Genomic DNA, 24,254 nt, shown 5'->3' on the forward strand with positions numbered 1-24,254 from the left:
AGTGTAGACAGGGTCAATGGATGGGAGGCTGGATTGTGTGATGGACTGGGCATCATTCATGACCCTCTGTAGTTTCTTACAGTCTTGGACAGAGCAGGAGCCATACCAAGTTTTGATACAACCAAAAGAATGCTTTCTATGATGCATCTGTAAAAATGGTGAGAGTTGTGGCAGACATGCCAAATTTCCTTAGTCTTCTCAGAAAGTAGAGGTGTTGGTTGGCTTTCCTAATTATAATGTCGGCATGGGGGGACTAGGACAGGTTGTTGGTGATCCGGACACCTAAAAACCTGAAGCTTTCAACTATTTGTACTTTGTCCTCATTGATGTAGACAGGGCCATGTTCTCCACTATCTTCCTGAAGTTGATGACTATCTCCTTCGTTTTGTTGACATTGAGGAAGAGATGATTGTCGTCACAACAGTTCACCAGATTCTTTATCTCATTCTGTATGTGCTTGGCAGAGGAGCCAATGGAGCCAATCTGTGGGATTATGACTGAACGCTTCTAAGCTAGAATCCCACCTAAAAGCAATGTGTGTTGTCCATGAATTGGTGACATCAGCCACAGAAGGGATGAACCTTGTCCCTGATCAGCTGACCATCAGGTCACTCACCTTCCTGAATATGGGTGAGATGCCTGAGTTCCTGACAATGAAAAAATTATGGGATGATCCAGCGTGAATGATGTTCACATGGTCTATTCTCACACAATCATTACACACTGTGTTAACAAGAGAATTAATTTCTGTTTTGGGTGCCCTGTGAGTGTTATCAATCATTCCCAACACCTTGGGGAAGCAGCTATTCTATAAAACTCTAATGACTCTTCTCCTAGCATCTGCTCCTACCATTTCTCTTTCCTCTTTCTATCTTGCCACTTTCATTATCTAGTGCCCCCTCCTGTTAACTCTCTTCCTCTTTCCTGTCCCTCCATCCTCTCCTGGCTCCCTCTCTCTCCAGCATTATAAAGATGAGAGGGATTGAGAGAACGCTCACCACTTTAAACATATCATAAATGAAAAATAATGCAGAGACACCATCCAATATTATTGGACTAATAATATCATTGTGATTATTACCAGCATTCTTTCAGAACATAGGACTTAGGAGCAGGAGAAAGCCATTCAGCCCTCCGAGCCTGTTCTGCCATTCAATAAAAGCATGGCTGATCTGGTTATGGTCTCAGGTCTAGTTTCTTGTCTGTCCCATAAACCACAATCCCCTTCTTTGTCAAAAATCCATCTATAGGAACGGACGACTTCGGTCCGAGTGCTTTCAGCCAACTGGGATTTGTGAAATTCAAGTCTTAGTTTTCTTGTCAGGGAACTATTTTGCTTTCTGTGAACTGGAAATTCTAAACCATTAATGGAGAAAGTATTCCCACCCACAGTGACATTGATCAATATATTGCATACAGGATTCTCACTGTGGGCTCCTGAGAGTTTGGTAAATAGAACACACCATGCTGATAAATCAGGTAGGTTGGGTTAACTTAAAAAAAGTGAATTAATTTGACCTACCAATCTACACGGGAGACCGATAAAACAGCATGTGATGATATTGTACTATTAATATAATTTATGTTTCTGTAGAATGATTTAAGAATCGTAGAATGCCAACAGTGCAGAAGGAGGCCATTTGACCCACCGAGTCTGTACCGACTCTCTGACAGAGCATCTTATCCAGCTCACCCTCGCCCTATCCCTGTAACCCAAATTCCCCAAACCTGCACACATTTAGGGACACTAAGAGGCAATTTAGCATGGCCAATCCACCTCACTTGCACATCTTTGGACTGTGGGAGGAAGCCGGAGCACCCGGAGGAAACCCACACAAACACAAGAATAATGTGCAAAAACAGACAGTAGCCCAAGCCAGGAATCATCCCAGGTCCCTGGCACTGTGAGGCAGCAATGCTAACCACTGTGCTACCGTGTCTCCCCAAGAAATACTGTGAAGGGACTGGATGTCTCCCACAGTTGTGCAGTTATCCCTTGGATGATGATCAGGATCTATCTGTGGTGTCTATCCTCTCTGTATTCTCTAGTGTACGACGTACAATCCTTCTGTAAAACGGGAAAAGGAAGCATGATTTCCTCCAACTTGGGACAATGACAAGATTAAACCCCCTCCTGATCTGCTGCTCAAAGTCGCCTCTGTTTCCCTGGTCAGTTTCCCAAACTTCAGGAAACTCCTGTTACTCCAGAAATATTGTGATTGGCTGTGAGAGACGTCAATCAGAGAGCCCACCCACTCTGCCCATTCTCTCCTCTTCCTCTTTCACAGCTGCTTCACTTCCTGTAGGGACTGAAAACCAAGTCAGGAGATGGTGAGTGAAGGAGCAGAATTTATAATAATTACATTGCATCATATCCACACTAATGTTCAGCCAGTCTGACTATCCTGTGGGGAATCAGGTGTGGAAATGCCCCTTATGCTGTGTGAGAAGATCCAGCTGAGAGACCTGTTTACTCGGTGCTTTGTGCTGAGCTGTTTGATTGGAGCTGTGTGTTGGATATTGAGTGTGTTTATTGGAAGCATTTCCCTTCTGATTTACAGGCTGAGTTTTGTTGATGGGTCATTGCTGAATATGAGAAGGTGAGGTGTAATTATCTGGGAGGGGCAGAGAAACATTTATTGAAAAATCTTTGAACGTTTTTAAATTCTTTACCCGAAGGCTTTGGCCTTTCTGAGAAACTTAGACTTAGATTTGATAGTTTTGCCCAGTGCTGTGTCTAATAGCTAAACTTGGGATGTGCGGTCTGAGTGAGTGTGGTGTATTTAATTTCCTAGGATAAACCAGAATCCATCAATCAGCAATACTAAAATAATTATTTTTTATCTTCCAGCACTTTCAGAAGGCGTTTGACGAGGTACCTCACAAGAGGTTATTGCAGAAGGTCAGGGGGCATGGAGTTGGGGGTAGGGTGTTAGCGTGGATAGAGGATTGGCTGTCAAATAGGAGGCAGAGAGTGGGGGTCAACGGGTGCTATTCAGATTGGCGGTTGGTGACTAGTGGAGTGCCCCAGGGGTCGGTGCTGGGGCCTCAGCTATTTACCATTTATATAGATGATCTGGAGGAGGGAACCGAGTGTATGGTGTCGAAATTTGCTGATGACACCAAGATTGGTGGAACGGCAAATTGCGCGGAGGGTGTGGAGAGTCTGCAGAAGGATCTAGATAGGCTGGGCGAATGGGCCAGGAACTGGCAAATGGAATTTAATGTTGGCAAGTGCGAGGTGGTCCACTTTGGTAGGAATAATGGTAGGAAGGACTATTACTTACGTGGCGAAGAACTGCAGCAGGCGACGGTGCAGAGGGACCTTGGGGTCCTTGTGCATGAGTCGCAAAAACCCAGCCTGCAGGTGCAGCAGGTGGTCAGGAAGGCTAATGGGATGCTGGCCTTCATAGCGAGGGGGATTGAATATAAAAGTAGGGAGGTCTTGCTGCAGCTGTATAGGGCACTGGTGAGGCTGCAGCTGGAGTACTGTGTGCAGTTTTGGTCGCTGCACTTACGCAAGGATATTTTGGCCTTGGAGGGAGTGCAGAGGAGGTTTACTAGGCTGATGCTGGAGTTGAGGGGGTTGAGCTATGAGGAGAGGCTGAATAAACTAGGCTTGTACTCGTTAGAGTTTAGAAGAATGAGGGGAGATCTCATTGAGACGTATAAGATGATGAATGGGATGGATAGGATAGAGGTGGAGAGACTCTTCCCGCTCAGAAAGGACAGTAGGACTAGGGGGCACAGACTCAAGATAAAGGGGGGGTTGTTTAGAACAGAGTTGAGGAGGAACTTCTTCACTCAAAGGGTGGTGAATCTCTGGAATTCTCTGCCCGTTGAAGTGGTGGAGGCTGCCTCGCTAAATATTTTTAAGACGCAGGTTGATGGGTTTTTGATAAGAGAGGGGATTAAGGGTTATGGGGAGAGGGCGGGAAAGTGGAACTGAGCCATGACAGATCAGCCATGATCTTATTGAATGGCGGGGCAGGCTCGAAGGGCTAGATGGCCTACTCCTGCTCCTATTTCTTATGTTCACTTTGGGTGGCACAGTAGCACAGTGGTTAGCACTTCTGCTTCACAGCTCCAGGGACCTGGGTTCGATTCCCGGCTTGTGTCACTACCTGTGTGGAGTTTACACATTCTCCTTGTGTCTGTGTGAGTTTCCTCCCACAGTCCAAAGATGTGCAGGTTAGGTTAATTGGCCATGCTAAAATTGCCCCTTAGTGTCCTGAGATGTGTAGGTTAGAGGGATGAGTGGGTAAAATATATAAAGATAAGGGGGTAGGGCCTGGGTGGGATTGTGGTCAGTACAAACTCAATGGGCTGAATGGCCTCTTTCTGTACTGAAGGATTTCTATGATTTCACTTCCTGCCCAGTATGTTTTCCTTAAATAATTTTTGAAAACAATGGGAGACACTGCTGCATTTCCATTGAATTAACATCTCTCATTTTTATATTATAAAGATACAAAGAAATCCCAGATGTTTATAGTTAATCAATATTTCATTTACTCTTCATTTCCCTCATATTGCATGGGAAGATTGGGGTCTGGGTATAGGAAAGAAAGTAGCCACATTGTCTGCTTCTGGTCATGATCCAGTGGCCCTGCTGGAAACAGTGGGTGTGTTACATTCAAATAAGGAAAAAGAAAGGACTTGTCTGATCCCCCACACAGGGAAATAGCAGACTAGCATTCAAAGTGGAACAGCCTAGTTAGCCCTTTCAGCAAAAGAGGAAAGGAAGTTGGAGGAAATCATGTTCCCTTTTTCTATTTTACAGAAGGATTGCACTTACTACACCAGAGAAGATAGAGGATAGACACCGCAGATAGATCCTGACTGGATCAACTGCACAACTGTGGGAAGACATTTAGTCCCTTCTCAGCATTGCTCAATATAGAGACAGGCAGTGAAACGACATCTGAAAATCGGTCGAGTCAGGGAGCTTTGACATATCATCAGATCTGAAACTGGTCAGTGGTGTGGAACCTTCCATCAGAACCATCCTTTCTGAAGTTCAGTTGTGGATGATCGGTCATGTTGAGGCTGGGAAAAATTATGAGTGGCTCAAAGTGTGGTGACAGTTTCAATCATTCATCGAGCTGCATAGACCACTGACTTATTCCTGCAGGTGAGAGGCTGTTCAAGTGTGTGGTGTGTGAGGAAGGCTCCACAATATCAGGTATACAGCTGTAACCACAGGGACTGTCACACATGGAAGCAAAACTGTTAAAGTGTAAGTTGTGTGACAAATCATTCTCATGCTCATCCCACTTTCGTAACCACCAACGCACTCACAGTGGTGATAAACCATTTTCGTGTGAGGTTTGCAACAAATCATTCTCGCGGTCATCGCATCTGCACACACACAAACGCATTCACACAGGGGAGAAACCATTCCACTGTGACGTGTGTGAGAAATCTTTCACACAGTTATCAAACCTGCAGGTCCATCAGACAATCCACACAGGGGAGAAGCGCTTCAAGTGTGAGTTTTGTGATAAAGCTTTCCCAATATCTACAGAGTTCCTGATACATCAGAGCATTCACACAGGGGAGAATCCATTCAAGTGTGAGTTGTGTGACCGAGCCTTCACCCGTTTATCAGCACTCGTGGAACACCGACATGTTCATACAGGGGAGAAAGCATTCTCCTGTGAAGTGTGTAAGAAATCATTCTCCCATTCGTCGACCCTCCGTCAACACCAACGCACTCACACTGAGGATAACCAATTAAGGTGTAAAGTGTGTAAGAAGTCATTCTCCCGGCCATTGAGACTCCAAGAACATCAACGTCTTCATACTGGGGAGAAGCCATACAAATGTGAGGTATGTCATAAGGACTTTACACGGGTATCAGGCTTGGCAATTCACAGGAGGAGTCACACGAAAAAGAAGAAAACATTCACATGTGATGTGTGTAATAAGGACTTTGAACAATTATGGGGCATGTTGGATCATCGTCGCATTCACACAGCAGGGAAGCCAAGTGAGGCCTGTGATTGAGTCTCACACAGTCAGCAATGCTCAAGAAACTGAGACATCCGCATTGAGGAAAGGATGTTCCAGACTTCACACAGTCAGCATGGATGAGGATTTCAACAGCAGGAATGTAGGAATTGGAGTCATCCCTTGAGCCTGTGACACCATTCAGTTAGAATATGGCTAATCCATCTCTTAACTCCATCTACCTGCATTAGCTCTGTAACCCCCCAATTCCCCTGTCTAAGAGTAAACCTAGCAATAGTCAAATTTTCAATTGACCTCCCCCAGATTCGACAGATTTTTGTGGAGAGAGAGTTCCAGATTTCCAATCCCTCTTTGTGAAGAAGTGTTTGCTGACATCATCCCTGTTCAGCCTAGTTCTAATCTTTTAACACTCTGTCCCCTTGTTCTGGACTTTCCCAGCAGGGGAATAGTTTTTCTGTGAATACTCTATCAACTTGTTTAATCATCTTAAAATCTCAAATAAACCACCCCTTAATTTTCTACATTTGAGGGAATGCAAGCTCAGTCTGCACAATCTGTCCTCATAATTTAACCCTTTTAGCCCCAGAAATATTTTGTTGAATCCATGCTGCACTCCCTCCAAGGTCAGTATATCCTTCCTGAGGTGTTGTGCCCAGAACTGAACACAGTTCTCTAGATAGGGTCTAAACAGAGTTCTTTATAGCTAGAACATAAGTTCTACAAGGACACAGTTGGTTTTGGGAAGGCGAAGGTGTGGGTCATCTTTTTTCTTCAGGATGGTCATGGAGTTTTGACAGAGGGAAGCAAGACCCTGCTTGATGTGGTCCCATCACCCCTGGCGATGGATGACTAAACCAGTTGTGTACCAGATACGTTCAAATCTTCATCCTTTGGACTTGAGAAGCAGGGACATCAACCAGGAAGGGAGTAAAGGTAATTTTGGGAATAAGGGTGTAGAAGGTGGATGTGAGGGAGTGGTTAAAGCAGATTGATGGCTACAGAAGCATTTTGGTAAATGAAAGGGCTTAGAGTTGGGGATTGGCAAGCACTGTTGACTAGAGAGAGCTAAAGAGCCTAATGGTTGCCTGCTGACTGTTACTCCTCTGTTCACCCCTAACATCAGTCCACCTCCAACCACTAATCAAATCACCCAAAATACTTACCGAATATAGATATAGACACAGAATGAGCCAAAATATGAGATGGAAGAGGAATGAATTGAAACTGCTTCAGGAAGATAGAATAAAGAAGTGAGAAATTGCAGCCCTTTTCATGGTAGCACTGGGGACGCCCGAGCACCACATTCAGGTCTGGAAAACTCTGAGCTGAGCACTATCCCAATTGAACTGAGAAAATTCAGAAAAAAAGTTAATGATGTCCTTGGGGAAAATGAATATTTCAATCGCAAATGGAATAAACTGTCAGCGGTTTGAGAACAGAACTAGTAAGGTTAAGGATAGCAACGTATGTATCAACAGGCATCCCTTTTAATTACTCCGGAAAGATGGGCAATTAGAGGACCATGAAAATTTCAGGAGACAGAATAAAGTAAATATATGGGGTGGCAGAAAACTGAGAATGCGGGGACTTTATCGAGTGGGACTAAAGCTTTCTCTAGGACCTACATAAACTCTCGGTTTTCCACAACAACTAGAAGCCTCACGGATTGCTGCAACAAAGCCATCAGATGCTAAGTACTCCAGGATCATTTTGGGTGAGATGGTGGCACAGTGGTACTGAGGTTCACTTCCAACCTTGGGTGACCATGTGGAGTTTGCACATTCTCCCTGTGTTTTTGTGGATTTCCTCCGGGTGCTCTGGTTCCCTCCCACAGTCCAAAGATGTGCAGGTTAGGTTAATTGGCCATGCTAAATTGCCCCTTAGTGTCAGGGAAACTAACAGCATAAATAATGTAGGGTTATGGAGATAGGGCCCAGGTAGGATTGTTGTCAATGCAGGCTTAATGGGCCATATGGCCTCCTTCTGCACTGTAGGGATTCTATGATTTGTGGTCAAATTTCTTAGCTTTTGCACAAAACACACTATTCTCGCCAAGGCTTGGGGTAAGAAAAACTCCTAAAAAAAGAAAGGGGAATCACACAAGGACTACTCAACAGCTCTGCAGCAGAAAAGATGCAAATATGCAGATATCAAGAAGCAACTTAAGGCGAAGAACATAAGATTCTAACATCTTATCCTGCAATGCTGAGAGTCCATCTCATGGATGGAAGCAAAATCTTTCCATCAGCATTGGAGATTGCAGACGGACTGAAACACCTGAGCATCACTGCAAGCCACTTGGAGGGCAAGCAGCTGGAGAGAGACGGCACACTCCTGGTAGAAATCAGCAACAATGCAATTCCCTGTTTAGCCGCCCAATGGTTCGCACTGTAGAGAGTCTGCTTTAGAGACATAATGAGGGAGCATGGTGTTAAAACTATGGAGAGATGTGTTTTAGATATCAATGGAACAAAAAACTGTTTAAATTGTACACTCTTTAATTTTTACATAACCCATCGATCGGGTTAGCATTGCTGCCTCACAGCACGGCCTCAGGTGTGGAGTTTGCACATTCTCCCCTTGTCTACGTGGGTGCACTGGTTTCTTCCCACAGTCCAAAGATGCGCAGGTTAAGTGGATTGGTCATGCTCAATTGCTCTTAGTGTCCAAAAATGTTAGGGTAGAAGGATTAGCAGGGTTACGGGGATGGGGTGAACCTGGGTAAGATGCCCTGTCAGTGAATCAGTGCAGACTTGATTGGCTTTATGTCATTCTGCACTGTAGGGTTTCTATGATTCTGTCCCATGATTTTAATTATTTAATCAGTTGAATAGCGAGATGCTAAGCCTCGCTTTTGTTCATTTAAACATTTTGGTTTTGGTCTAGCCCCACTTAGAAATGGGTCAAATCTGCAGTTAAACCTTTTGTGGACATACTACCCCATAGTAATCTCCGGGAACAACATTAAAGCCACTTTATGGATAGTATTATTTTTCTTTCTTTGTCACTAACCCTCTCAGTGCTCTTTTCGCAAGCTGGGTTATGTCAATTACACACAGATTATTGTGGATGCGTTAAAGGTAATTAGCTATAATGTGAAAGGGGGACATAACCTATGAAGAGAAAAAAGAAACTCTGTCAGTTGAAACATTAAGCTGCAAAATTGCATTTTTACAAGGAACACATTTATCAGACGTAGAACATATTCAGCTGGGCAGATCTTGGACAAACCAGGTGTTCTTTATCTCTCATACATCAAGGAGAAAAAAGGGTATACTAATCTTACTGCACAGATTGGTGAATTTCTGTGTCCAATCACAACATACGGACAATGAAGACAGCTTCATGTTGCCTAATGGGGCAGTGGCCAAAAATTTATGGTCCCGCCTGCCATGGGAATTGGAATGGGCAAGGGGCAGACAATGGGTAGGTTCGTTACCCTCGGATGGGATTTTAGAGTTTCAGGATAAGTGAGGTTGTAAAGTCCCCATCCAGTGGGTGGGACAGAGGTACCATTGATAAATATGTATATGCCCCAAATGAGGATAACCCACAATTTATTCAAAGATCTTCAGCCTTATCTTTAGGACTGCTCTGATTGTTTTCTCCCAAATGGCAGACAAGCTCTCAGCATCATCAAATTCCAAGGAAATGGGAGGTTGAATTACAGCAGGAGATACCGGAGGAAGACTGCAATGAAATTTGTTATGATTCCCATCTCGCCACCTGTTCAGATATCTGGAGAGAATATAAATGGAAGCTCATTACTCGGCATTTCAGAACACCACATATTACTGTCAAAAATGACTCCTCCCCCACAAATCCTCAGTTCAGGACACATCTGTGGAGAGAGATGAAACCTCTCTGCAGCCTTTAACATAGCCAAGCACAGTATCCTCCTGCTGCAACTTCTTTGTGTTGTCCAGTCAGTGGGACTGCTGTGATTTGTGTGTCTTCTTCCTCTTCAGTTATATACAGAGAATCTCCTGCAATGGTGAATTTTCCCACCGCCATCGTTCTGGTTCCTACCAAGGGTCAGTCTCTGCTTTTCAATTCGGTCCAGCCGCTTGGGGCTCGTGCTTCCTCACATTCCAACTCCCGAACGGTGGGAGCCAACCGCCGCTGCGCGCGACAGAACTACAACTCCCATCAGGCATCACGGGCTGGCTCTCCAGCTGATTCCATTATGCCGCTCGTCACTGTACAGGCCCTGGGTTTGATTCTGGCCTTTGGTGACTGCGTGGGTTTCCTTGGGTGCTCCAGTTTCCTCCCTCAGTCCAAAGATGTGTGGATTAGGTTGATTCCATGCTAAATTGACCCTTAGTGTCAGGGGGACTAGCAGGGTAGATGTGTTGGGTTACGGGCGAGAGTCTGGATGGGCCAAATAACTTTGGTCTGCATTGTAGGGATTATATAAGGGAGCAACTTTTATACAAATCAGTTTTCATCAGCAGTTTCTTGTTTATCTGTTATTTCAACACCAGTCTGTACATGTAACTTGATTCTCTAAACTAAAAGTGCCTTTGTAATGTTGCTTAGCATTTCTGTCAACAGCACTGATGATTCATGTGACGTTCAATTCTAACTCTTATTGTTTTAAATCTTTTGTTTCTGTGTGCTGCGAGAAAATAAAAATAAAAACAATAACTTCAATGGAAAGAAAGCACTCAACAGGGAAGTGTCTTTTAGAAATGGAAACTGGTGTATGGACTCATGACCACTGGATCTCTGTACTCCTTTTGTATGATGGAAACGAGCTCCTTCCTGTATCACTAATGTTCGCTGTCATTTCTGACCATCAGAATTGGGAGCCAGACTAAGGAAAGAGATTTTTTAAAAAGTTCTGTCTGTCGTATTCTGAAAGAATTTCCCCTGGTGTGCGAGTGTGTGTGTTAGTAAAGTGAGTCAGCTGTCAGGAGTGGATATATGGTGGAGTTGGACCTTGCCTTAGTTCGTGATATGACTTAGGGACAGACCTCTTCAAGTGACAGGTGTTTGACTAATACCCTGGGTCATGTTTGTATTCTAGTGCTGGGAGAACTACTATCCTGAGTATGGTGAAGGAGTGGTGGTGAGTCTACAGACCTGAATTCCTTTAGCCCATCGTACCTTGATGTAATAACGGTGTGATATGCTCACCTTACACTCTTCCAAGATTCATTTCCGGTTCTGGGAAATTTTCAAATACTCTGTTAGTTGGTTAAACACTTGGTGTAAGCTGAATATTGTGTTGTTTGTCTTTTTTATCAATCGTATGTCATGGATTTGTAACTGATTTGTCACATTCACCAAAACAACTGAGAGCTGTTCTCAGAATGCATATTGGCACCTGAGCCCATGTGTCAGACTGTAACACAAAGGAGTAGGATTAGACCACTCAGCCCAGCGTGTCTGCTCTGCCATTCAATCATGGCTGATATTTTACTCATCCCCATTCTCTGCCTTTTCCCCATAACTCCTGATCCCCTTATTAATCAAGAACCCAATCTATCTCTGTATTAAAGATAATGATCTGGCTTCCACAGCCTTCTGCGGCAAAGTGTTCCACTTCGGCTGAAAAAATTCCTCCTTATCTGTTTTAAAGGATCGTCCCTTTGGTTGGAGGTTGTGCCCTTTGGTTCTAGTTTTTCCTACTAGTGGAAACATACTCTTAACGTCCACTCTATCAAGGCTTCTTGGTATCCTGTAAATTTCGATAAGATCCGCCCCTCATCCTTCTAAACTCCAATGAGTACAGCCCCAGAGTCCTCAATCATTCCACATATAACAAGCTCTTCATTCCAGGGATCATTCTTGTGAATCTCCTCTGGACCCTTTCCAAGGCTAGCACATTCTTTCTCAGATACGGGGCCCAAAACTGCTCACAATACTCCAAATGAGGTCTGTCCAGTGCCTTATACAGCCTCAGAAGTACACCCCTGCTCTTGTATTCTAACCGTCTCGACGTGAATACTAACATTATATTTGCCTTCCTAACTGCCGACTGAACCTGCACGTTAACCGAAAGAGAATTTTGAACAAGCGCTCCCAAGTCTCTTTATGCTTCTAATTTCCAGAGCATTTCCCCATTTAAAAAATAGTCTATGCCTCCATTCTTCCTTCCAAAGTGCATAACCTCACACTTTTCCAGTTTGTATTTCATTGCCTTTTCTTTGCCCACTCTCCTAGCCTGCCCAAGTCCTTCTGCAGCCGCCCGCTTCCTCAATGCTATCTCTGCATATCTTTTCATCATCTGAAAACTTAGCAACAGTGCCTTGAGTTAGTGAGGTTTGGGGCACCACCATCCAGTTTATTGTCTCAGGTATTGGAGACTGGGTTGGTGTTGGAGAAGGGATTGATCCTAGGGTCTGGTGGGTGCTGGGATTACCATGCCAGGCTGTCTGTCACTGGGCGCCAAAGACCCCCAACTGCAGCGACTGCTTGGGATAAGCACTTGGAGTATCATGACAGGGATCTGTCATAAGTGCTGGGAACCGGGGATCACAGATCTGGTTGGTTGAACGGCATCTCTCATGCAGAATGATGCTATACGTACGGTCTGGATATGTTCAGCCCTGTGAGAGTTGAATCACAGATCAGTTGCAGCTGTGGGATGCAATAATAGTTAATAGTGATTTTCTGAGTGACAACAGAACCTAACTAGCATATGCCTTCACCTGTGCCCTCTTGGTGACCCTACAAGTTCTTAACTTTACTTGACCTGCTACATCTAGGTGCCTCCCCAGGATGCACATCAGAGATGGAGACAGTCAGCTATATTCCTCGCCCTGAGATGCCCTTGGCAGAAGTCCCTTGGGTGCCAGGATGTGGAGGGCTCCGGCGAACTTTCATGGATGTAGGTGTGCCACCCTGTTCATTCCACTGCCATGAGATGCATTGGTATCAGGAAGCGGGGATTCCAGAGGATTGGGTTCAGCTGGACACTCCTGGGTGGAAGGCTCCAGCATTATCTCCAGCTCTTCCTCCTCCTCAATGTGCCCCTGCGACACTCCATAATACAGAGAGGAAGCTCAGAGAGAACTGTCCCATTCTGCAATCCCCAGCTCTGCCTCTGCATCTCCATCAGCTTAGAGAGAACTGATCCCTGTGGCTTTGGGAGAACTGATCCAGCGACTCAGCACCTAGCTGGGGCCAGCTGATTCCTTGGTTCCAGGAGACCACTATGCCTGATGTGCATCAACAGCTGTATAGTGCTCACCACGAAGTGCCCCAGAAACCTTACTGCTAACGTCCCACTGTGGTATCTGTATCTGCGCTGGTGGATGGTGCAATGGATGCATGTGTCAAATGTGGGTGATTTCTTCAGAGGTGTCATTGGAACCTTTCTCCAAGGTGTTGACAGCGCCAGCCCGCGATGCCTGATGGGAGTTGTAGTTCTGTCGCGCGCAGCGACAGTTGGCTCCCAGCGTTCGGGAGTTGGAATGTGAGGAAGTGCGAGCCTTGAGCGGCTGAACCGAATTGTAAAGCAGAGACTGACCCAAAGCGATGGTGGTGGGAAGATTCACCATTGCACAAAAGGTCTTAGTAGAGGGCTGTTTGAGTGGCTGGAGGCCAGTGTTCAGTGGTGCATCACAAAGGTTCTGTACTTGGACCTTTATTGTTTGTTATATTCCTAAATGATATAGTTGAAAGGGGGGGGAGCAGGGGGATGTCAAAAAGTTTTGTACACAAACCAAGATTGTACAGTAGTTAATAGTGAAGAAGATGGTTGTAGGTTTCAGGAAGAGGTGGGTAGGTTGGTCAGGTTGGTAGAACAGTGACAGATGGTATCTCTTCGCCAGTTTTCATTTTGTAATGTCCTAGCTATGTTAGGGATTGTGGGTTTTAAAAAAAAGAATGTGATTTGCACATGTAGATTCAAACAATACAATGTTTTATTGGAAGCTGTTCTCTGCTCTGCATCAATATACAAAACTGAAATTAAAACAGCAGCCTGAACATACACCCTAATAACATCACCATCAAATCATGTGATCAGCTCTTAAAGCAACCATGTACTCCTTTTAAATAAATAACAGCTTACCTCTGCCCACTATAAAATATTGTGTGAGTGTGTAATGGCAATCATTGGATGGCACACATTGCATGGCAGCTTCTCAAGTGATATATGGATTTCTGATATACAAGAGAATTAAGGGTTATGGGGAGAAAGCAGGAAAGTGGAACTGATCCACTTCAGATCAGCCATGATCTTATTGAATGGCGGGGCAGGCTCAAAGGGCTAGATGGCCTACTCCTGCTCCTATTTCTTATGTTCTTATATGTGCTTCAAAACTGGGTATTCGACTGAGCAATGGAAAAATCTGGCCATGAAATAACTTTGAAGTTGGTTACTGTTATAAGAAATGTGACAGTCAGTGTATGCACAACAAGATCCCACAGCTCAGTGATACGATAATGACCAGATGATCTGTTTTTAGTAGTGTTGATTGAGGGATCATCATGATTCACACTCGAGAGAAACCATTTCCATGTGAGTTATGCAACAAATCATTTTTGAGTTCATCACAATTCCTCATGCACCAACATACACACACTGGGGAGAAACCATTCATGTGTGAGGTGTGCAACAAATCATTCTTGAACTCATCATCTCTTGGGATAAACCAATGCATTCACAGTGGGAAGAAGCCATTCATATGTGACATTTGTGACAAATCATTCTCCAAGTCATGGCACCTCCGGACACACCAATGCACTCACAGAGAGGAGAAACCATTCACCTGCAAGGCCCGTGACAAATCATTCTCACAGTTCACAAGTCTTTGCATACAACAGTGCATTTACTCAGGGCAGAAACCATTCACATGCAAGGTACGCAATAAGTTATTCCCAGATTCGTCGAACCTCCGTGCTCACTTCCGCATTCACACAGGAGAGAAACCATTCATGTGCAAAGAGTATGATAAATCATTCTCACAGCTTGGGAACCTTTGCAGCCACCAACAAATTCATACAGCAAAAACCATTCACATGTGAGTGTACGATAAATCATTATCCCAGTTAATGAGCCTCTTGGTCTATTGGAGGATTGACATGGGGGAGACCTTCAAGTGAGACATGTGTGACAAGGCTTTCATACAGTCAGTATTTCTTCTGGTCCATCAATGAACTCACACAGGAGAGAAACCCTATTGTTGTGAATTGGTAAGCCTGCACACCTGCTGGAACATCAGCAACCCACATGGGATCAACCTCCTGAGACACTAGAGGATCCACACATGAGAGGAACCCTTCAAATGTGTGGTGTCTGACCAAGCCTTCTCACGGTCAGAAAACCTCCACGTACAATGGCGTGGTGACACGAGGGAGTTATTCTTCCAATTGTGGTAAAGGTTTCTTGATAACTTTGAGCCTCAGGGGCACCAGTAGAAATTCTTCAGCTGCAATGTTTGTAACAGGATTTCACCCACTCTGATTTTGTAAAGCACCAGTGCTGTACACTGGTGAGAAAACTTACAGGTGTGAGGTATGTGACACAACTTTCATACAGTTCATGGCTGGAACCTTACAGCCCTGGCTGCCATGGAAATTGGAGGGGTGAGAGGCAGACAATAGGAAGGGCCATGGACCTCAGGTGGGATTTTACAGTTTTGGGATGAGCAAAGCCATAAAATCCCACCCAATGTATCTCCAACTCCATCAGCACACTTACACAGTGGACAAAATTCTGTTAACTGTGTGAATAAAGTCTTCACACAGTTAATGCACCTTTTGGAACATCATTGAAACAAATCCTAATCGTTTGGACATCCAAGAAATTTCTTCACAATCCTGCAATTACTTCATGATATGACTGCAACTTATCTTGAGTGGGAGATCTGAAACAGACACCTTCAAAATCCAGACTGATGTTAAGCAAGGCTGTGTGATAGCCCCCATTCTATTTACAATCTACCTGACAGTGACTATTCACCTCATCAAAGATCAGCTGCCCTCTGGCTTCAATATTAAATACCATCCTGTTAGGAAACTCATTAATTTGATTGTCTCTGTGCAAAAACTAACCATGATGTGGAGATGCTGGCGTTGGACTTGGGTAAGCACAGTAAGAAGCCTCGCAACACCAGGTTAAAGTCCAACAGGTTTATTTGGTAGCACAAGCCGCAAGCTTTTGCTCTGAAAGCTTGTGGCTTTTGCTACCAAATAAACCTGTTGGACCTTAATGTGGTGTTGTGAGACTTCTTACTGCAAAAACTAACCACCAGAGACATACGTAATTGCAGTTTGCAGTAGTGTCATTGAGGACTCTGTAACAGATTTCAAACTTCTCTGATCTCTTCAATTCAATATGTGTCTGAATGGTGGAAATGAGCTTCATCCCGTGTCACTAATGATCAGTTTCAATTCTGAATTCAGAATTGAGAGTCATACTAAAACACAGTGTTTTTAAAGAAACTTCTGTCTGCAGTATTCTAAGAGAGTGTGAGTGTGTGAGTAAAGTTAGCCAACTCTCAGGAGTAGGTATGGGGTAGAACCAGATTCTGCTTTATTTGGCGATGTGAATTATAGACAGGGGTGGCATGATGGTGCATGTGGTTAGCGCTGCTGCCTCACAGCCCCAGTGACCCAGGTTTGATTCCAGCCTCGGATGTCTGTTTATGTGGAGTTTGCACGTTCTCCCCATGTCTATGTGGTTTTTTTACTGGGTTCCAGTTTCCTTCCACAGTCCAAAGCCATGCTGGTTAGGTGGATAGACTAGAGTAAATTGGCCCTCAGTTTGTCTGTGTGTATTCCATCAAATGACCTGTGGAATAGGCTCTGACTTCCAGTGACCCTGAATTGGATGGAATAAGCGAATTGTGAAAGTGAATGGTGGATCCTTTTCAGCTGACGGGTGTTTGACTGATACCATGTATAATGTTTGTACTCTCCTGTCTGGGGGACTACTATCCTGAGCATAATGAGAGAGTGGGAGTGAAGTCTGTACGGACCTGAGTGCCCTCAGCCCATCATACTTCGATATAATAACAATGTGATATGTTCACCTTACACTCTTCCAAGATTTATTTAATGTCCTGGGAAGAATCTTGAGTCATTTTCAAATGCTTTGTTATTTTAGTTGGTTCAAAGTTTTGATGTAAGCTGAATACTGTGGGTGTGATGGTGGCTTAGTGGTTAGCAGAGCTGCGTTGCAGCTCCAGAGACCCAGGTTCAATTCTGGCCTTGGGTGTCTGTCTGTGTGGAATTTGCACATCTCCCAATGTCTGTGTGAGTTTTTGCCAGGTACTCCAGTTTCCTCCCACAGTCCAAAGAAGTAAGTGTATGCGTGCGCATGTCTGTATGTGTCAGAATGGACTGGCATCCAGTCCTTCGTGTATCTTGCCAAACATCCAGTGTCTGTTGGAATAGGCTTCTGTATACATTTATAACTTACAATAAATTCATTTCTTAGGCTTTCTTACTTGTCAATATGATGGGTGTTCCTATTCCTTGAAATACTCAGGAGCCTACAGTAAGAGTTCTGTACATAATATGTCAATGTGACTGTGGGCTTTCTCCATCAATAGGTTTATAATTTTGAATTCACAGGAAGTATAACATTTCCCTAAGAAGGAAAGACTTATATTTATACCAGTTTTTGTAACCTTGGTTATTGACCCAAGTGCTCTGTTACAATAGACAGATTTTTGATAGAGAAAGGAATCTAGGCTTGTGGGCTAGACATGAAACCAGGCTGCGACCATAACCAGATCAGCCATGATTTTATAGAATGGCAGAACAGGCACAAAGGGCAGAGTGGCCTTCTCCTGCTCCTACTGGGGGGGGGAGGGTGCGAGGGTAGGTGACGTTACGAGGTCTAAAGTTAAGGATAGGGTACAGGTAAGGGAAGAGGCCGAGGATGTCCCAATTGGTGGCGTTACGGCAAATAGGGTCCAGGTGAAGGCTGGGATGAAAGCGCTTTATCTGAATGCACGAAGCATTCGGAATAAAGTGGATGAGCTGGTGGCGCAGATCGACACAAATGGAGACGATCTGGTGGCCATTACAGAGACGTGGCTGCAAGGTGACAGGGACTGGGAGATGAATGTACAGGGCTATCAAGTGTTTAGGAAGGATAGGCAGGAGGAAAGAGGGGGTGGCGTAGCTCTGCTGATTAAGGATAGTATCAAGGTGGTAGCAAGGGATGATATCGGAGCCAAAGAGCAGAAAGTGGAATCGTTGTGGGTGGAGATTAGGAACAGCAAAGGGAGGAAGACGCTGGTGGGTGTTGTCTATAGGCCCCTGAATAATGATCTGGAGGTGGGGCGGGCTGTTAACGCGCAAATAAGTGCAGCGTGCGGGAATGGGACGGCAGTAGTTATGGGGGATTTCAATCTGCATATTGATTGGTCGACCCATGTTGGACGAGGTGGGCTCGAGGAGGAGTTCTTGGAATGCTGCCGGGATAATTTCCTTGAACAGTGTGTGTTGGAGCCGACGAGGGAGCGAGCTATCTTGGATCTGGTGCTATGTAATGAGGCGGGTAGAATTAGGGACCTTGCGGTGAAGGATCCTCTTGGAGAGAGTGATCATTGCATGGTGGAGTTTCTGTTTGCAGATGGAGGAGGAGAAAGTGGGTTCCCGGACACGCGTCCTTTGTTTGAATAGAGGGGAGTATGGTAGGATGAGAGAGGAATTGGCGAATGTGGACTGGGGGAGCGCGTTGGAAGGTAGGTCTGCTGAGGAGCAGTGGAGGATCTTTAAGGAGATCTTTCTTGGTGCTCAGCAGAAATTTATTCCGATGGTCAAAAAGGACCATAGGAGGAGAGGTAATAAGCCGTGGATAACGAAGGAGGCGAAGGAAAGTGTTAAATTAAAAGCGGAGGAATTTAGAGTAGCTAAGAGCAGTGGGCGAGAAGAGGATTGGGAAAGGTTTAAATATCAACAAAGATTGACAAAGAAGTTGATAAAGGAGGGTAGGAGAAGCTATGAAGCTGGGCTAGCACTTAATATAAAAAAGGATAGCAAGAGTTTTTATAAATATATAAAAAGGAAGAGGCTGGCTAGGGTGAACGTTGGTCCTTTAGAGGATGAGAAAGGGGACCTAGTGGTAGGGGATGGGGATATGGCTAAGGTCTTGAATAACCTTTTTGTTTCTGTCTTCACGGAGGAGGACGTGAATAATTTGCCAGGTGTTAGCGATGGAAAGGTGGTAGGTCTGGAGGGTCTTAATGACATTACTGTTACTAGAGAGGTGGTGCTCGACAGACTGGAGGGGCTGATTGTGGACAAGTCCCCAGGACCGGATGGAATGCATCCGAGGGTTCTGAAAGAAATGGCGGAGGTTATAGTGGATGCCTTGGTGGTTATTTTCCAGACGTCGCTGGATTCCGGGGAAGTGCCGGAAGATTGGAAAACGGCTAATGTTACGCCGTTGTTTAAGAAGGGTGCCAGGCAAAAGGTGGGGAATTATAGGCCGGTTAGTTTAAAGTCTGTGGTAGGTAAAATGTTAGAATCCGTCATTAAGGAGGAAATTGCGAGGCATCTTGAAGGGAATTGCTTGATAGGGCAGACGCAACACGGTTTCATTAAAGGGAAGTCGTGTCTGACAAATTTACTGGAGTTCTATGAGGATGTGTCTAGGGCAGTCGATAGAGGAGAGCCGGTGGATGTGGTCTTTCTGGATTTTCAGAAGGCGTTTGACAAGGTACCTCACAAGAGGTTACTGCAGAAGGTCAGGGGACATGGAATTGGGGGTAGGGTGTTAGCGTGGATAGAGGATTGGTTGTCAAATAGGAGGCAGAGAGTGGGGGTCAATGGGTGCTATTCGGATTGGCGGTTGGTGACTAGTGGGGTGCCCCAGGGGTCGGTGCTGGGGCCTCAGCTTTTTACCATTTATATAGATGATCTGGAGGAGGGAACTGAGTGTAGGGTGTCGAAATTTGCTGATGACACCAAGATTGGGGGAAAGGCAAATTGTGCGGAGGGTGTGGAGAGTCTGCAGAAGGATCTAGATAGGCTGGGCGAATGGGCCAGGAAATGGCAAATGGAATTTAATGTTGGCAAGTGTGAGGTGGTCCACTTTGGTAGGAAGAATGGTAGGAAGGACTATTACTTACGTGGCGAAAAACTGCAGCAGGCGACGGTGCAGAGGGACCTCGGGGTCCTTGTGCATGAGTCGCAAAAACCCAGCTTGCAGGTGCAGCAGGTGGTCAGGAAGGCGAATGGGATGCTGGCCTTCATAGCGAAGGGGATTGAATATAAAAGTAGGGAGGTCTTGCTGCAGCTGTATAGGGCATTGGTGAGGCTGCAGCTGGAGTACTGTGTGCAGTTTTGGGCGCCGCACCTGCGCAAGGATATTTTGGCCTTGGAGGGAGTGCAGAGGAGGTTTACTAGGCTGATACCGGAGTTGAGGGGATTGAGCTATGAGGAGAGGCTGAATAAACTAGGCTTGTACTCGTTAGAGTTTAGAAGAATAAGGGGAGATCTCATTGAGACGTATAAGATGATGAATGGGATGGATAGGATAGAGGTGGAGAGACTCTTCCCGCTCAAAAAAGACCGTAGGACTAGGGGGCACAGCCTCAAGATAAAGGGGGTGCGGTTTAGAACGGAGTTGAGGAGGAACTTCTTCACTCAAAGGGTGGTGAATCTCTGGAATTCTCTGCCCGTTGAAGTGGTGGAGGCTGCCTCGCTAAATATTTTTAAGAAGCGGGTTGATGGGTTCTTGATAAGAGAGGGGATTAAGGGTTATGGGGAGAGGGCGGGAAAGTGGAACTGAGCCACGACAGATCAGCCATGATCTTATTGAATGGCGGGGCAGGCTCGAAGGGCTAGATGGCCTACTCCTGCTCCTATTTCTTATGTTCTTATGTTTACTCCGAAATCCCATGTTTCCAGAGAATGATGAAGATAATGACCTTAGTACCTCAATAATATTCTGTGGAATTTCTGCTTTCCTTTTCATTTATGAACTTTCTCTCCATCCCCCTCATCTTGTAATGCTAGATGAGGAGAGAGGGGGTGAGAGAGGAAGAGAGATAAGTGAAGGGGTAGAGGAGGGAAGTGGCTTTTTTTTAGGAGCAAATGCAAGGAGGAAAGCAGATAACTCTGCAGCATAAATGACTTATTAAATGGAAGTCAATACTCAGAGAGCAGCAGCAGAGGTCACTGGAGTATGGGTGGTAGACTGGTTAGCACTGCTGCCTCACAGTGCCAGGGACTATGGTTTGATTCCCAGCTTGGGTCACAGTCTGTGCAGAGTCAGCGTGTTCTCCTTGTCTCTGGATGGGTTTCCTCAAGGTGCTTGATTTCTTTCCACAGCCTGAGTTTTTTTGAAGGGGTAACCAAGAAGGTAGGTGAGGGCAGTGCAGTTGATGTTGTCTACGTGAACTTTAGCAAGGCCTTTGACAGGGTACCGCATGGTAGGTTGTTGCATAAGGTTAATTATCAAAGGGTGAGGTAGCCAAATGGATACAAAATTGGCTTGATGACAGAAGAGGACAGTTGTAGAGGGTTGTTTTTCAAACCGGAGGCCTGTGACCAGTGGTGTGCCTCAGGGACCAGTGCTGGATCCACTATTTTTTTGTCATATTAATGATTTGGATGAGAATTTAGGAGGCATGGTTAGTAAGTTTGCAGATGACCCCCAAGATTACTGGCATAGTGAACATTGGCATATGGAGTTTAATTTAGATAAATGTGAAGCGATGCATTTTGGTAGATTGAACCAGAGCAAGACTTAATTAATGACAGTGTGTTGGGAAGAGTTATAGAACAAAGAGATCCAGGGGTACAGGTTCATAGCTCTTTGAAAGTGGAGTCACAGATGGACAGAGTGGTGAAGAATGCATTCGGCATGCTTGATTTCATTGGTCAAAACATTGAATACAGGAGTTGGGATGTCTTGTTGAAGTTATACAAGACATTGGTAAGACCACGCTTGGAATACCGTATACAGTTCTGGTCACACTATTATAGAAAGGATATTATCAAACTAGAAAGAGTGCAGAAAATAGTTACTAGGATGCTACCGGACTTGAATTATAAGGAGTGGCTGAACAGACTGGGACTCTTTTCCCTGGAGTGCAGGAGACTTAGGTATGATATTATAGAGGTCTATTAAATAATGAGGGGCATAGGTCAGTTAGTCAACATCCTTTCTCAAAAGTAGGGGAGTCTAAAACTAGAAGGCATAGGTTTAAGCTGAGAGGGGAGAGATACAAAAAGGTACAGAGGGGCAATTCTTTCACACAGAGGGTGTAAGTGTCTGCAGTAAGCTACCAGAGCTAGTAGTAGAGGCATATCAATTTTGTCTTTTCAGAAGCATTTAAACAATTACATGGGTAGGAACGATATAAAGGGATATGAACCAAATGCAGACAGTTGGGACAAGCTTAGTGGTTAAGATAAGGCGGCATGGACAAGTTGGACCGAAGGGCCTGTTTCCATACTATAAACGTCTATGACTCAAGAGTCCAAAAGACATGCTGGTTAGGTGCACTAGCCATGCTAAAGTCTCCCTCAGTGTAGCTGAACAGGTGCTGGAGTATGGTGATTAGGGGATTTTCTCAGTGACTTCATTGCAGTGTTAATGTAAGCCTACTTGTGACACTAATAAAAAAACTTAATTTTAGTTTTATGGAATAGCTGCTTCTCCAAGGTGTTGGTAGTGATTGATAACACTGACATGATATTGAAGGTCACCTGAAGAGGCACACAGAGCACCCTGAAAAGAAAACAATTCCCCTCCTTCATGTAGTGTGTAATGGCCCTCCAAGAATTCTCCATGTAAACCTCACACACTGAATGATCCTACAATGCTTTCATTGTCAGCAACTTGGATATCACACCCATATTCAGGGAAGGTGAATGACCTGATGGTCATTTTGTGGCGGCTAACACCATGTATCACACACACAGGAGGAGGTGTTGTTTATTCATTTCTCTCTCTCAGAGAAACTCTGCAACATTTTGATAGGATTTCTGTCAGGGAAACAAATCATCTCATGTACCCCTTTCTCCTTTGCCCCTTTCTGCTGCATCCTATCCTCCCATGCCCCAGTCCCTGCTGTAACCTTTCCCATATCCCTCTCTCTCCTGTCATTCTCTGCTGTACGTGTGCTGATCTCACCACTTGCATATCATCACTGCCTTGGATACTGTGGGTCATCCTTTTCTAATCTGCTGTCAAACACATCCGAGGCTACACATCCACACTGATGTTGTCAGTTTGAAAGTCTCCAAGGATGAAGAATGCTATTCCCACACTAGAAATCTCTGTCAAACATTTACCAGGGGAACTGAGACAGCTGCAATAAGGGAGGTTTTATTCAGATGGGACAATGACAAGTTTAAATCCCCACCTGATCTGCTGCTCAAAGTCACCTCCATTTCACCAGTGAGTTTACTAAACTTAAGGACATGCATGCCACTCCATAAATATTTGGGCTGGCATTGAGAGACACCAGAGAGCCCACTTATTCTGCCAATTCTCTTCTCTTCCTCTGGCCAACATGTGAGTCCAGATGCATAGCAATGTGGTTGACTCTTAAATACCACTGAAGTGGCCTTGCAAGCCACTCAGTTGTATCAAAGCCACAAAGCAACGAAACTGGCTAGACCACTGGAATGACAATGGCAAACTCAGTCCTGCAAAGTCCTTCAAACCAAATTCTGGAGACTTGTGGCCACATTGGAAGAGCTGTCATACAGATTAATGAAGTTACAGCCTAGCAGGTCCATGCTAACAGATTAATACCAGACACGACATCACCCTCATTTTGCTTGTCGTGTCCCACCAGCAAGATTGATGCACCACAGTTCACAGACAGTGGAATACCATCAGGTGGGAGTTACCTAGGAGTCATAAGAACATAAGAAATAGGAGCAGGAGTAGGCCATCTAGCCCTTCGAGCCTGCCCCGCCATTCAATAAGATCATGGCTGATCTGTCGTGGCTCAGTTCCACATTCCCTCAATAGAGTCCTCAATAGTGACTCTAAATCTATGATGTTTTATGGCATCAAATCAACAATGATCATGAAAACCTGCTGGTTATAACCTACCGAACCCTCCCACCTCCCCCCACCCCAAATTTGGCAGATCAATCAGGGCTTCCTCCATGTTTAACACAATTGACCAATTGGAGGAAACGGTGATGATGTTGAGGACATAGGGTGTACTCTGGGTGGGAATGTAAATACCCAACACAGAGGGGGATCGGTACCACCACTAATAACTGACTGGGTGAATCCTGAAGGATTTAGCTTATAGATTGAGCTTGGGGCAGGTGGTGTGGGAACCAAAAAGAGGGAAGAAGCTACATGACCTTGTCCTCACCAATCTCCCTGTTGCAAA

At 44.9% G+C, this 24,254-nt stretch overlaps 2 protein-coding genes across 2 annotated transcripts in view; one reads left to right on the forward strand and one right to left on the reverse strand.

Annotated features, from left to right (window-relative positions):
• Nucleotides 1-24,254, reverse strand: part of LOC145348620 (uncharacterized) — a 95,159-nt gene that overhangs the window by 4,602 nt on the left and 66,303 nt on the right. The gene's annotated exons all lie outside the window — the stretch shown is intronic.
• LOC145348063 (uncharacterized) lies at nucleotides 4,789-11,256 on the forward strand. The gene has a single exon (XM_080196199.1). The coding sequence runs from the start codon at nucleotides 5,218-5,220 to the stop codon at nucleotides 6,007-6,009; it is 792 nt and encodes a 263-aa protein (XP_080052325.1). The 5' UTR covers nucleotides 4,789-5,217; the 3' UTR covers nucleotides 6,010-11,256.

This window comes from Carcharhinus amblyrhynchos, chromosome 9 (genome assembly GCF_965287045.1).
Source record: "Carcharhinus amblyrhynchos chromosome 9, sCarAmb.v2.hapA, whole genome shotgun sequence".
Classification (NCBI taxonomy): Eukaryota; Metazoa; Chordata; class Chondrichthyes; order Carcharhiniformes; family Carcharhinidae; genus Carcharhinus; species Carcharhinus amblyrhynchos.

Excerpts from the sequence above, each read along its gene's own strand:
- LOC145348063 (XM_080196199.1), top strand. The coding sequence starts at position 5,218 with ATGGAAGCAAAACTGTTAAAGTGTAAGTTGTGTGACAAATCATTCTCA.